The sequence below is a fragment of the Poecilia reticulata genome, linkage group LG16 (genome assembly GCF_000633615.1).
Source record: "Poecilia reticulata strain Guanapo linkage group LG16, Guppy_female_1.0+MT, whole genome shotgun sequence".
Lineage (NCBI taxonomy): Eukaryota > Metazoa > Chordata > Actinopteri > Cyprinodontiformes > Poeciliidae > Poecilia > Poecilia reticulata.
This window is the reverse complement of record NC_024346.1, coordinates 14,671,481-14,686,429: the sequence shown is the minus strand read 5'-3', so window position 1 is coordinate 14,686,429 and position 14,949 is coordinate 14,671,481. Positions and strand designations below refer to the sequence as shown.

Here is a 14,949-nt window from a genome sequence, read left to right as displayed (position 1 = left end):
TCCACATTTCCTCTTGCCTCATCATTATATTGTTCCTTCTTACAATCATCTTTTTGTATTTTATATGCCTTCCTCTCTCCTCTGATAACTTCCTGAAGGCGGAGTTTCATAAAGAGTAGAAACTTTTARAGAGGCCCTATTGTTAAATTACTAAGTCAAAAYTCTTTCAAGTTGATATCACTTTTATAGCAGCTGAAAGTAACATGATTGTGCTATAAAATGSAWCTATATGCCTGGAAAATACATGTTACTGCCTCTTWAAAACTTTAAAATACAGTAAGGTGATTGCTATCCTATAAAGATTTCCCAAACGACTTTGGAAATAAATGTTCGTGTGCCTGCATGCTTTTATGAATGATTATGCACAGTCATCACAACAAAGGTTTAGTTTCGGTATGGAACTGTATGCTAYATTGGTCACGTAGGCCATAGTGCTGTCTGCGWGCCCCRTGAACGCGCCYGTAAACARTTTGCGCGCGWCAGCTGACATTTTTTGACCCAGTTTCGTGACAMSGGTTGTGAGGGTTGSCCAATCAAAGCGGAAAMCCCGKATTTTGTTGCTATATAGTCTAAATTATGGKTATAGTGACAGACAAAGCAACTGTAAAGACCGAGAGAAACAGCAGCGAGTAATAGCTTCCTTTCCAAACGGGACTGAGCTCATGTTTTTGTTTTAATCGGTTTGTATCTGCCGCGGTCTTAAGGACAACGTCAAATTYTTACGGTTACCTGCTTCTGGTTCTTCGGTGCCGCACAACCAGCTGTCTGAACTAAACGACAATGTGCTCTGTATTAACCAGACTTAGACCTATCCATCGGGCTGTAGCTCTGTCGCTTCGTCTCGGAGCCAACACCGAGGGCTCAAGTTATGCGGCAACCCAGAGCAGGCGCCTCTCTCCCGGCAAGAATGCTGTGGTAGACCWGCAGGGGAACGTTAGGTCCTACTGCTCCAGGACGGCGAAGACGAAAGGACTGCTCTTCAGACAAGTAGGTCCACGATATATGAACTTCTGCCTGGGTTAWTTATTCAATGTTAAAGGGAACGAGTTAKCAGAATATTTAACCTTCATTCTTGATGTAAGATAACGGAAAGCATGAAGGGTTAGCRTCTAGCACGATGTAGACTTAATCTTTATTTGTCTAGTATTTTTGGTGGTTTGTTAAAACCCAGTTAAGCTAGACTAGTTTAGAGATGCAGTATGCCKGCATCAGGATGACTTTGCAGTTTATGTTATGCTTTGCAGCTAAACAGACTTTATATTTACATTTCCATAATTCAGTATCTAAATTTATTGGCAACTTTTTGTTGTTTTTTTCTCAATGACAGTTTATATATTTGCATCTCAAGTTTATTCAACATATTTTTCGCCATTCATGTCYCAAATAAGGAGATGCTTGCATCAAAATAGTAACACTGATCATGCAAAAGAATACAAAAGTTCACATTCACACACTGCATTCTCCTTACAATTCTCTGCTTTCCCTTCTCCTTTGTCTTCACCACACTCATCTGAGGAAGATGAGCAGGACATGAAGTACGTGACCTTTATTGTCTGTTGGCAATTATTGTAGAGTAACACCTATTGCATGTTTTTCCTGTTTAGCTGTTTGAGGTGGAGAGCAGCACCTACACCTACCTGCTGGCAGACACGAACACCAGAGAGGCCATTATCATTGATCCTGTGCTGGAGACAATTGACAGAGACTTAAGCCTGATAGAGGAACTGGGGCTAAAGCTGACACTAGCAGGTATTTGTGTGTTTTTGTGACTGAGCTACAAAATACAGTTACTTTCCATGAGTTTAGACTTATTTTAGAAATCTGTGTCCTGGTCTTCTTAACTGCCTACATCAGTGTACTTTAAATAAAAATGCTTATTTAAGACACTTCCAGTTGCATCCCATTGTTAAAAACTATTATTTTGATTCAGTTGAAATAGAAACAAGAGAACATATTAATAATTTCAAATATTTTAAACACGGTCAGTTGTCCAGTACAGCATGTAAAAATCTTTTACTTTCAATAAATGAGCAGAAACTTCAATTTAAAATGTTTGTATGATAATCATGTGGTCATACTGTTATCCCCTATAGTCCATGCAAAATATGATCAAAATGCCCATTTACTTGTTGCCTCATTTCCTAGTCCCTGTCACACTATTTTTGAACCAGTAAACTTATGCAATGGCAAATTAGCTTATTTATCAATGTAGTCAAGCATTTTCATGAATTATGGAGGTAAATAATCGTAAAAAAAAGTTTCAGTGTCAAATATCAGTTTTTATTAATAATTTATTATTTTCTGAAAATCAACACTAAATAAATAGCCCTTTTAGGAGTTAATAACATTTTCCTGATAAGTGATCCCCATGTGGAGTTAAAAAAAAAAAAAGACAGATTACTACACCTGATCAAACCATAATAACTCCCACAGAACGCCTGCTGGCAGGTGTTATGTGTTGTGGTCACATGGGCTCGTGTCTGTATGAGATTGCTATGGTTTGATAACTTTGAACAAGGCTAGCAACTTTTCATTTTATTTACCCAACTACTTGCAGAAAATCTAAACAGATAATACAATGGGATCACTATTATTTACAAGAAAATCAATGCTTATTCATCCTTCTGCTAAACTAATATATTATTGTTTGCTACAACATTTACTTATATTGATTTTCATGTATAGACAAGGCAAAAATATAGACACTAGTCCTGATAAATTTAGTAGTATGTAGTTTGAAGTGCTTATTCTGCAGAATGTTATACACTCTTACTTTTCTCCGCTTTAAAGAGTAATAGAGGTATAACTATCTGATATTAGCTGGGTAATCAGTTGAGCTACTTGCTTGGGCAATTATGCTAAAGCCCACTGCTTAGCAAATATGCCACTGGTAGTGTGCCGACCACAGTCTTATCTTGATAAGAGAGCGGGGTGGTGATCCCTTATTCCCTCTGTCATAACCACATTTCTGCCTGGTAGACTAACAATATTAATGCAGGTTAATCCTAAGTCATCGAAGCAGGTAGGAAATGTCCTCTTGGTGGGTATGGCTTGAAGCATAGTTGATTCTAAACACCCAGTGACAGGCAACTTCTGTTTCGTACCCAAAAAAGTCTGGTATGAAATGACCTGAAACGGATGCAAAGGGGAGAAAGACTTTCACCCATACATTTCTATATGGTAACTTGTATTTTATTCCCTTTTATTTCTGATAGTGAACACCCACTGCCACGCAGACCACATAACCAGTTCTGGGCTGATGAAGAAAAGAATTGCAGGATTGAAGAGTGCCATCTCTAAATTCAGCGGTGCCTCTGCAGATATCCTGCTATCAGAGGGCGACAAAATTCGCTTTGGAAAACACGTAATGAAGCTATAAAACTTTTTTATAACTGTTTTATCTCAGTGTAGTTCAGAGATCTGGTGTAAAAATGTGCTTGTCAGCTTTACATTAAAACATTTTTAAGTTGTAATTCACGTGCTGTAAAATTAGGAACATTTCAGTTGAAATTGCCAAATAAATAAATTAAAAAAAAAGATCTGACACGCTTTGAGCTGACTGTTGTTTCCTTCTGTAGTACCTGACTGTAAGAGAAACACCGGGACACACGGATGGGTGCACAACCTTAGTGTCGGCAGATGAAAGCATGGCTTTTACTGGGGATGCTCTGCTTATCCGAGGCTGTGGCAGAACAGACTTCCAGCAGGGTAGGCATATGTCATGACTTGTATGTTTTTAATGGATCTATCGTTACATAAATAGAGTTTCCCAATTCTAGTCCTCGGAGCACCATTTCTTAAATTCATTCATTCACTAAACCACCTGAATGATAGGAATGAGTTACCTCATCGCCTTTTAATGAGCCGTTGAAGTATGCATTCAGAATCTGTCTTGGTGGAATGATTGTAATGTTGTTTTTTAAGCTCTTCAACATGGGAATATTTTGAAATGCTCTCATTGTAGTATCCTAAATCATATAAGGATAAGTAGTATCCTTGAAGTATCCTAAATCTTCTAAAACTGTCACATTTCTACTACAGGCTGTGCAAAATGTCTTTACGATTCAGTCCACGACAAGATCTTCACGCTGCCTGATGAATGCCTCGTCTACCCAGCACATGACTATTTAGGTTAGTTATAAACGCACATACCTAATGGTTAAAATCATATCAAATTAAAGATAATGTCACATAATTTACAGGACAGGTTTTATAGTATTGTTTTACAAATGTATTAAATAGAGTAATAGACAAATTGGGATATAATGAAAAAAAATTTGAAAGATGTATGCAAGCATATTATTGGAATGTTGAGTGGAAGGAAAACCTGTGGTAGAAATAAGTCCCCAACAGTTAGTTTTGGAAAACTGAATTTAGAGCCTTTCCTTATTAGTTGTAAATCATTAGTCAAAACCAACAGTAAAACAATGCTTAAAGTGCATTAGTGTATATAATGAATCTCCTGTACATAATATTTGGTTTACACTTTCAATTCACTCACTGAATTAACTTTTGAGATGTAGTCTACTTTACTGAAATGTACCACTATGTTGTACTGTAGTTGATCAGTGGGGTTGTAAGCTAAAACTATACCATAAAAGCTTTACATGTAATGCTGATTGGATGTGTTTTTGTGAATCAGGTCAGACTGTTTCCACGGTTGGTGAAGAACGCAAGTATAACCCTCGTCTCATCAAGTCGAAAGACGAGTTTGTGGAGATCATGAACAGCTTGAATCTCCCAAAGCCGGATAAAATAGGTAACAAACCAGTTTTGTTTCACAGTTCAGCTATAACCTGTGTTAATTTGTGGGTTCCAACATGTTAATTCAATGGTAATACTGCGGCACCACAAATCCTTAATTATTTCTCTTTTCCTTCTTTTGCAGATATTTCACTGCCTGCTAACCTCGTTTGTGGACTCCATGGACTCTGAATGTCTTGAAGAAGAAAACGAGAAAAAAATAATAAAGCCAGTGACATAGTAGCTACGGAACGATGCACACAAAACTTTATTTCACAAAGCTGACCTCAATAGCTTACCATAAAGTACTTTCATTGTACTTTGTAAGTTGTGTATTTGAAAATCTGTTATCGTTTGGAGTGCAACTACTGATATAACTTTAACTGTGCTTTAAATAAAAATGGAATAAAATCTAATTTGATAGTAAAAATATTGTAACAATGCTTTTCTTTGTAAAAGAACTAACAGTTTATATTGCGCTTAAGTTAAATGTGTGTGTTTTACTCTGTACATCTGTAATATTTTGACTTGTAACATGATTGAAGGAATGAATGAACAAAACATGTTTAAGGGAAATAAATGCCTTCAAAGTTTGATTTCATGGTCATGTTGCTTTACTGGTACAGGTGACTTCTTTTGCATGGGCTATTCAATGGTGTTTTGCTAATAATTAGATTTAATCACCCACACTGCTACCAGTGAAAACATAAAGTTACCTAATTTTTAAAGTGCAATCAGTAATACTTTTATAACAAATTTATATCAGTAATGATCTCTTGGTTAATGTCAAGTTGTCATAAAGACATTTTGAATAATGTCAATTTTGTATTTAAAGTGTCTTAATTTACCGAATGACGCTTTATGACAACAGTCATAAATATTCATGAAGGCTTATTCATGTTCATGACAGGTGTTTATGACAGTGTCATGTCAGTCTTATTCACCCCCCCCTTCAAATAAAGCGTTACCAAGAAAAGTAAGGTACAAATGAAAGTGAGAAAATCTCCCAGTCCTTAGGTTTGAAGCAATCCAGTTATGATGTCGATAATGTAAATATAACTATAAAAATTGTGATTTTAAAAATGATTCACAGGCAAAGTTTTCAGTAAGGACCAGAGAGAGCAGGATCAAGTCATTGACTAGTAGTCAAGCTGAAAAATGTTGAAGTTACTCCTTTATTACTCTACCCACTCTGTGCAGTGTACCTGTAACTGACTGTTAGTGTTCTTAGATCTCAATACTCCGCCTACATACAATACAATGAGGCGACAATAACTTCCCTTATTGTCGCCTCATTGTAGTGAAGTCCTTTCGTTTTTAGCCTTTGTATCTGTTTTGCCTACTGAATGGAAAGTCCTCTCCAAATAAAGTTTGTTTTTCAAACTAAACATTTCCTCTAACACGATTTTCGCTTTTTATCCCAAGTGATCAAATGCAGTTACATAATATAAAGTGCTTCTAAATAATTCTTTGTTTACAAAGAAATGTTCTGGTCCCAAGTCAGCCCCATGATGATAAAACATCTGCTTAACCTCTTTGTCAGCTTGTCAGCTTGCTTTTCTTTGCACAATTATCTACTTTGTTCACATACTATAGCTCAGCTGGAGATGAGGCAGATCTGCGTTTACTGATTCACAGGTTTTTTGTAAAAAACTATTTTTGGAGAATATTTAGAGGCATTCCAAGGCCTGCAAGTGCACAGTGGAAACAAGGCTGTACACGTTATCAAAAACAATAGTCCCATCAAATCCAATATCACTGCCTTGCTATTAGTTTTAAATGTAATAGTAATGTTGCAGAAGTTACGAGCTCAAATAGTATTAGACATAATTATTGACTAAATCAATAGTCTACCTTTACAACCATAGCAATAACAATTCTGTAAAGATTAAAAGTGGAGTAATGATGACAAAGCAGTTTTTTTTTTWAATTATGGTTGCGCACCATGTGTTTAGTCTAACACACCCTTGGAGATGACGTATCTCAAACTAGTTCCTGTCAGGTAATCTGGGCGTGGCTGAGAGGGTATCTGTAAGCGGAACAACCACACGCAGCTCCAGTCATTGGTTTACTTCCTGAGAGGGCTCATCTACCGCGGGGGTGTTTTCTGTAGTCCAGCTGCTCCGAGTAAACGTCAAGTAATACGGCTCCAAAATGGCGAAGCCCGAAGCGCCAATCTTCAGACAAGTATGTGTATTTTTAAACTTGTGGACAGTGCAGAAGTTGTAGAGTTAGCCGTAGCCTACTGTAAGTACATTATAAATATTCTTTTGGTTTAGACTCAGTGAGGTAATTGTCAGACAAGATTTTATATGATGTTTTTCAGGTGAAATGTCCTTTAACATTACACTGATTAACATTCTGTTAATTAGTGTTATCGCTGCATCACCATGACATTGCAGCTGACGCACAATAGGTGTTTTCTACAGTTACAGTCTTCTCCTTTTAATGACAATAGCAGCTATTAAAAACAATATTGCATTATTTGATATTTGAATACCGATTTTTTTACCCATATCTCCCAAAGCTTTATTATAAATAACTGTTGACCACAAGTAGTTTAGGAAAAGAGAAACAAATGATCACACAGGGAATCCTAACCTAAAAGCACATATTTTAGTTTCTTTACTTCTTCAACCTGAACTCCAAACTCCCGTATAGTAACTTGTTTAGGCTTCATTTAAAAACCATGACTATGTAGAGAAGAATGTCATGTATGTGTCCCTAGCTGCAAGATGGTAACTACTGATATCGCCCTTTTGCTTTTCCTGTTTAGCTGTTTGAGAGCGAGAGTTCCACCTACACTTACCTGCTAGCAGACAGAAACACCAAAGAGGCAGTCATCATTGATCCTGTGAAGGAGACCGTCGACAGAGATGTGAAGTTTGTGAAGGAGCTGGGGCTCAATCTAAAAATTGCAGGTATCTTTGCAACTACAAATGGGTTGGGAGATGCGATTTCTGTCATGGCATGAACTCAAAAACTGTAGCTCATCTGTGTTCTCTTATTAAACATTTTGAAACCCTGTTAAAATACATCAGCCTAGTTGTTAAGCACATTAATAATAATAATAATAATAATAATAATAATAATAATAATAATAATAAACTTTAGATCTTGGACAAACCCTAAATTGCTGTAGCAGATCACTTTCTTATCTAGGGATTAAAAAGATAGGACAAGACGCTACTGTTTGTCTTGCTATAAAAAATAACATTACCACTTACCAACAAAGGAAAACACATTAATAAACTAATACTCTGGAAGAAATATCTCGCATGTCTACTGTCGTTGGGTCGACATAAATTCTAAATTATTCTGTAATAATTACAGTATGGCAAGTAGACTTTATAAAAGATTATTATAAAGTCTACAAATCAATGTGATCGTTGTTAGCTCTGATGATTTGAAAAGTAAATTATACAGATGTATTGAAAACCTTAATTGAATTTCACAGAATTAGAGCATCTTGGAACTAGACAAGGCTTCGTAGGTACAATCAACCTTAAGTGAAAACACAATTTAGCACATTGACTTGCTTGAAACAAGTTACATGCAAAAACAGCTGACAAGTTGTAGCAGCAAGTGAGGGAAAGGTAGCATACAGATATTCTATAATCAATACAGTTTTTTAAAAAACCCTGAAATCTCCTTAGAGGTTCTTAATAGCATAGTAGCAGTGTTGGATTGGTGTGAAGAAAATGTATGTTGTGGAGATCATAACTTTTTCAAACAATGGCTTTCACTGATTATGGGTAATCTGTCTTGCCACACTCACAAAAAGATAGCTTTTGGAAAAGACATTTTTTTTCATTGTTAATTATCAGCTTAATAATGTTTCAGTGCTTGCATAACCTGTCAGTCTGCTTGAGAATAATAAAAGTAGATCATCTAGTCAGCATTAGATCAAAGTCAATGTTGCTTAACAAAGACAGATATGGTTATCATTCTGCTAATAGTCGCCGTCCTGTCAGGCAGTTTGCCATTGGGCGTCATCAAGCTGAACATCAGCCCATACGGCTGTCAGACCTTTTCCCCTTCAATTAAATATTGAAGTATTTTCAGCTTTGATTACTGGCAATAAATTACTTCTAATAACAAAATACATTGTGTGTGCGTGTGTGTGTGTTTATGGCAGTTAACACCCACTGCCATGCAGACCACGTAACCGGCACTGGGTTGATGAAGAAACAAATCGAGGGACTGAAGAGCGCCATTTCTAAACATAGCGGTGCCTCAGCAGACATTCAGCTGTCAGAAGGAGACAAAGTCACCTTTGGAAAACATGTAAGGACAACTATTATTTTTTTCCACGTTAATTAATTAATTTATTATTACTACTTTTTTTTTATCAGCATGTTAAAAAATGATTTCTCTCTAGTAAGTAGTGAGAAATCATTGAAATAATTTGATAAAATAGAATGAGGCAAAAAATGTGTCCAGCTAATGTTTTTTTTTTTCTCTAATCACCAGTGTCTGATAGTAAGAGAAACACCAGGACACACTGATGGGTGTATTACTCTGGTATTGGGGGACAAGAGCATGGCTTTCACTGGGGACGCTCTGCTCATCAGAGGCTGTGGCAGAACAGACTTCCAGCAGGGTAGGCACACAGTCTTTACTCATACCTGTCTTCTGTTTTAGCTGGGAATCTACTGTATTTTATCCTTCTGTCCCATTGTGCTCCTGTGTTAGTATTTTGCCATAAATTTCCCGTATTGGAGTAATTTCGAATTTCGTCTCTTACAACAGTCAGTACTCTTCTTCCCATAGTTCCCATAGTTCTTAGACGTGTGATTATACACAAGGGACACATGGGGGCAGTATTGCATTAAATAAAATAACACTTAAATAATTCAGCCTTCTATAAATGTCTGTTTTTTTACCAGTTTGAAGTCATTGATTAAATATTTTTAGCAAGCTTTTGACTTTAAAGTTTAATCTTGGTCTTTCGTCTTAGGTTCTCCTGAAAGGCTTTACAAGTCAATCCATGAGGTCGTCTTCCAGCTGCCTGAAGACTGCCTCCTCTACCCAGCACATGACTACAAAGGTTGGTTAAAAACCCACATGCTTAATTTATTAAAACTACATCCTATCTCACAGACAGTGACCAAATGACTGAAACATTATTTTAGGCCAGAGCATAGTACCTGAAAAACGTAGTTTTTGACACTCAGAACTCACTACAATGTTTTTATTCATGTCCTGTTCAAGGCTTCATACAGCAAAGAAATGCTCAAATGTTTTTAATGAGCTACATTATATAATTCTTTTGCATTCCTTTTTAAATAGTTTTTCTACAATGTTATTACTTTGTAACTAAGCTTTCTGATTTTCTGTTGACTAGGTCAGACAGTTACTACAGTTGGTGAGGAACGCAAGTACAATCTTCGCCTAACCAAGTCGTTGGAGGAGTTTGTGAAAATCATGGACAACCTGAATCTCCCTAAGCCAAAGAAAATTGGTACTTAAACCGCTACAAACCTACTGTTAAATCTAAATGTTAGACACTAGTCAGCTGTGACATTATGAATGCATTGCAGTGAAGAAGGTAAACCTATTTTAACAATGAAAGCGACTAGAATCATTTTGGGAATGACAGAAATATTATATCTCATTTAGTAAAACCTAATTCTTATTAGTTTTCCTCAACTTTACAAACAGATTGCCCCCTATGTAAATTAATTTTCCTTTTAATTCAGAGCATAGAATAGGTCCTTAAGACTTTTATTGTGAAGTTTTAATGGAAGTGGTCTCAGTTAATCTGTTACCTTAACTCTTTGGGAAAACACTGTGGTCTAACTGCTTCAGATAAAAAGTACCTGGTCCATTTTACCTGTCTTGCTGCTTATAAACAGATATTCAAGCTGGTAACAAATTAAATTTTGGCCATTAATTTGGATATGTTTAGCAATATTTAAAGGGATCTGTCACATCTTAGCTAAATGGTTGTCTAAACATTTACACACATACAAAAAAAAGCTCTGAACAGAAACCAAAACTGAAACTAAATAATGTAGCCCTGATAAGAACAAGAAAAATCCTAAAGTTACTTTAATAACAATGAATTGTAATGTGAAGTTGTTAAGCATGGGAAATGCTATTTAAATAGACACCTAATTGTATTTTTTTTTCTTCTTTTCTGGGACAAACTCAATAAGTCAAGTTTCCCAATTCTAATGGGGAAGCATGTCAGCTTCACCATTAGCATAATTGGGAAGCTTGTCAATAATTAGGGTGGTCATAATGTTGTGGCTGATTTCATTCTGAGATTTTCAAGGCTTGACACAATTCTAAACTATAATAGACTTCTAAAAACACATTTTCTTCTTTCTTTGCAGATATTGCAGTGCCTGCAAACCTGCTTTGTGGATTGCAAGACTAGGAAGAGCCGAGCAGAATGGAGCATTATGAGTCCAGTGACCCATACTCTGTTGTTTTACCAAAACTAAACTTTGTTTCATTTAGTCTCAATTTTATTTGTTTGAGGAGCTGCTGTTTTTAAATGTGCTACTATTAAAATAATTTTTTTCAATTGCCTAAGGAAAAAAGTAATGAAATTAACTTTTTAAATGTAAAACGATTCTATATAATTGTGTGTGTGGAACACCATTACTGTACAGCTTTGAGGCAAATTTTAATGTTCTCTACATTGTTCAGTGGTGCTGTGTTTTAGAACAATACAGGATGTTCCTCTGATAGAAAATTGAACCATTCATGACAGTGGTGTCCGATACAGACACTAGTACTCTGAATCGGCACATGGAATCGGCAAGTACCTAAACTCAAGTACTTGTACTCGGTATGGAAAAACTGGTATCAGGACGCCTCTAATTCATTAAAGGTTTGGTTTAACAATAATGCTTTCCCACTTCAACTGACTTCTTTCACAAGGCCTTTGCAGAGATTCTGGACTCCCTCAACCTACCACACATCTGCAATATGCAGACTGTTAATAGCCAGCGTGTTTTTGCATAGCAGGAAAATAAATCTACACCATTTGCATTCACAATCTATAAGGAACTTGTTTTTATTTTAGAGTATGCCACAGCAATGCAGCTTTTCTTTTTAAAGTCTATGGCAGAAAGCTACACAGTCTACTTTTGTATATAAAGATGTTGCAGTTAAATGTACTTGTGCATTGTTCCACTACACTTGTCAGCGATAAGCTGACCCAGTGCCTTTTTAACTACAAAGGAATTGGTTGACTTTTTAGCACTTGTTTATCTGATTGTTGTTTCCATGTGATTTATGAATAAACTGCATTAAACTGAATCATAAAATACATCTTGATGATTCTGATTGTGAAATCTCCTTGATGTTTGGGTTTTAATTAGTTAACGCTACAGGAAAATGTGGGCTGAAGAAAGGGTTATCTATAGGTGGGTGTTTCCTGCGCTTACGCAAGTTGATACCTTAAACCCACACATGCACCACACACCAGCTGTCTCTGCATTTGAGACAACAATATTAGGCAACCTTTTGTCTCTTTGAATTTGCTGATGGAAACCTGCATTTTTTTTTTTTTTTTACAAGAGGTGCCTGTGAGATTGTTTTTTCACAGGCTGAAGTTTTATTCATTCCACATGTGAAGCAGTCCAATCTTATTTTGTTGTTGAGATGCAGTGTGCCAGCTGTCCTTTAACCCAGTCTGCCGCCCATCTGCCAGCACTCTTTTTAGTCCCGCTGCAGCCATGCCACAGTAAACTTGTAGCACTTCTTTTTTTTTTTCTTCTCACGCCATCCACATGTCATTGGCAAGAATCTATTGCACTATCAGCTCATTGAGAAAAGGCTGTAAAGAGGCCAGTCAGGGTGATAAAACTCCTCAGAGTAAAGGGAGCTGATTTTGCCTGTGGGGCCTTAAAGAAATGTCTATGCATAGTCCTGAATGGAATCTGTGTGGTTAATTCAGTTTTCAGAGTATCCCGTTTCACTATTAATGCAGCATTCTCTCAGCATTGCTGGGGCACTCGAAGGCAAGCGAATGGTAAATATGTAAGACTTTGTGGTATTTTAACCTCATGAGCTGAATACACAGCTTGACTTGAAAAGCCTAAACGTCCTTATAAAACGTTTGTCAGCCCAAATAACTTTCACAAATAAACATAGTTTTAGATACCTAAAATGTTGTGAAAGAGACTTGAATTGTTAAACAGATCATTTGAGATCCTTTTATATCACTTAAGTCAAAATAGAAGAAGTACAATATTCATCCTCCAAATTGTACACGAGACCCAGCTTGAGGCTGCAGGGACTCGTGTTAGCTTTCTTCTAGGTAACTTGCTTGGTTTTACCAAATGGAATCTATATCAACAAAACTCAGTGGGCACTTTTATATAGAAATGTTAGGCCAGGTAAAGTGTCCACAACCAAAAGGAAGATTACTGACTCTATACTGTCTTGCAATCATTCACAACACCCTCCACAAAGAGGAAACACCACAAAAGATTATAGTTAAAGAAAATGGCTGTTCATGTAAAACTATGTCTAACACTATTACCAGAAAATTGAAAGTGAAGTTGGAAGGAAACAAATATCCACAAACGACAGGAGTGACTGCCGCCTTGAGGAGCTGGTAAAGCAAAGCCCTTTTGAGAGTTTAGGGGAGATTGAGACTGCAGATGGAATCAGTGTTTTAAGAGCCACCACATGAATCATTTCAGGAACATAGATTCCAAATGTCCAGATTGTTTCCCCCCTGAACATATCGGTACACATTTCTATATTAATGATTGGTTTGCATTAGTTTAGAAAAATAGAACTAAAATATTGCTGCTTATTGTAACAACCGACTGGCTGGTGGAAAGGTTGGTGTTGCCTTACAGCAAGAAGGTCCTGGGTTTGACTTCTGGTTCTGAGCTCTTTCTGCGTGGAATTTGCATATTCTCTCTCTACATGCATAGGTTCTCTCTAGCGTCCTCTCACAGTCCATATACATGTATATTGGATCAATTGGTTACTCTAAATTCCTTTTCTGTTCTTGTGTTCAAGGTTGTTGGTTCTGTCTCTCTGTTTTATGCTTTGAAGGACTGGTGGTGATGTACCTACAATGTATCAATCTTGCACCCAATACCCAGTGGAGATAGCAGAACCCCAGCAAGGACAGGTAGATGCAGGCCACAAGGAATGAAATTGAAATGATTGAAAAGAAAGGGAAAATGTGAATTATTTGCAACCAACATTATCATTACAAAATCTATGCATTGCATATATGTGGGGTATTTAAATACAAGAGTCAGAGTGCAGTGTCCTGCAACTTTTAGACGTGTCACTGGTCCAACACTAGCTAAAAAAAGCACAAGCTCTGCTGTGACGTGAGATTAGAATCCAGTGGATTTGCATCAGAAGGCCAATAGCCAGGCAAGCTATATTAATCAAAAATAAATATAATAATTCTTCCGTATTTATTTTCAAATTATGTTTCTTTGATCTTTAACAACATTTCTACAGTGCACCTATGCTTTCTCAATCCTCATCTCTTCAAGTTCCTGAAGAGGGCCTTACAATTTTATATTTTGCTTCGTTTTCCTGTGTTGCAGCAATTTTCTGATGTTGCAGCATTTTTCTTATGCTTTTGTTTTGTTTATTGTAGGTTTTTGCTTTCAATTTTTTTTTTTGTAAATTCAGCATTTTTTGTTTGTAGCGTTTTTCTTTTGCATTTGTTTTTTGTGCATGTGCATTTTGCAGTTTGCATCATTCTTGTGCATGCAGCGGGTTTGCACCTGACGGCCATCACAGTTCAGCAATTATTGATTTTCCCACTGACTATTGACCAGGGTATGAATTATTTTTGACAAGCATAATAAATAAAACAATATTAAAAATGTATACCCCCCATACGATTTTTTTTATTTTAAAGATGTCTCATTTTCTTCCAGAAACAAACTTCTTACAGCTCTACATATGGTACTTACAGGTTCTTACAGCTCTACATATGGTTACAGGTTCTTACAGCTCTACATATGGTAGATTGACAAAATGTCAATCTACCATATGAATTCAAATAAATGTTTTTTTTTAAATAATAACCACATTTTTTGAGGCGTATCTGTATGTCTGGCTTTATCAGTTGATTCGACGTTAATCTGACTGTATAAACACTTCATGGAAGTTTTTAGTCGTTGAAAATATTAAAACAGAATTTTGGAAAGGAGCCCAGATGAGTCAGCACTGACAAAACCGCGCTAGTTCCCAGAATAGACT

General features: G+C 36.5%; 2 protein-coding genes across 2 annotated transcripts; both read left to right on the top strand.

The window, feature by feature from the left end:
- Positions 1 to 495: 495 nt before the first annotated feature.
- On the top strand, positions 496 to 5,339 carry LOC103477883 (persulfide dioxygenase ETHE1, mitochondrial-like). Its single transcript, XM_008431219.1, has 7 exons — positions 496 to 987; positions 1,605 to 1,749; positions 3,216 to 3,364; positions 3,579 to 3,708; positions 4,042 to 4,131; positions 4,643 to 4,759; positions 4,889 to 5,339. Exons 1-7 carry the CDS (start codon positions 781 to 783, stop codon positions 4,933 to 4,935), a joined length of 885 nt encoding a protein of 294 aa, XP_008429441.1. The 5' UTR covers positions 496 to 780; the 3' UTR covers positions 4,936 to 5,339.
- Positions 5,340 to 6,746: 1,407 nt separating this feature from the next.
- On the top strand, positions 6,747 to 12,030 carry ethe1 (ETHE1 persulfide dioxygenase). Its single transcript, XM_008431220.2, has 7 exons — positions 6,747 to 6,930; positions 7,520 to 7,664; positions 8,882 to 9,030; positions 9,217 to 9,346; positions 9,704 to 9,793; positions 10,091 to 10,207; positions 11,085 to 12,030. The coding sequence occupies exons 1-7, from the start codon at positions 6,898 to 6,900 to the stop codon at positions 11,126 to 11,128; spliced, it is 708 nt and encodes a 235-aa protein (XP_008429442.1). The 5' UTR covers positions 6,747 to 6,897; the 3' UTR covers positions 11,129 to 12,030.
- Positions 12,031 to 14,949: the final 2,919 nt, after the last annotated feature.

Bases quoted from the DNA above. Each gene is read 5' to 3' on its own strand.
- ethe1 (XM_008431220.2), top strand. From the start codon at position 6,898: ATGGCGAAGCCCGAAGCGCCAATCTTCAGACAA. The intron at 9,794-10,090 runs GTTGGTTAAAAA...TCTGTTGACTAG, and splicing joins CCCAGCACATGACTACAAAG to GTCAGACAGTTACTACAGTT. The intron at 10,208-11,084 runs GTACTTAAACCG...CTTTCTTTGCAG, and splicing joins CCCTAAGCCAAAGAAAATTG to ATATTGCAGTGCCTGCAAAC.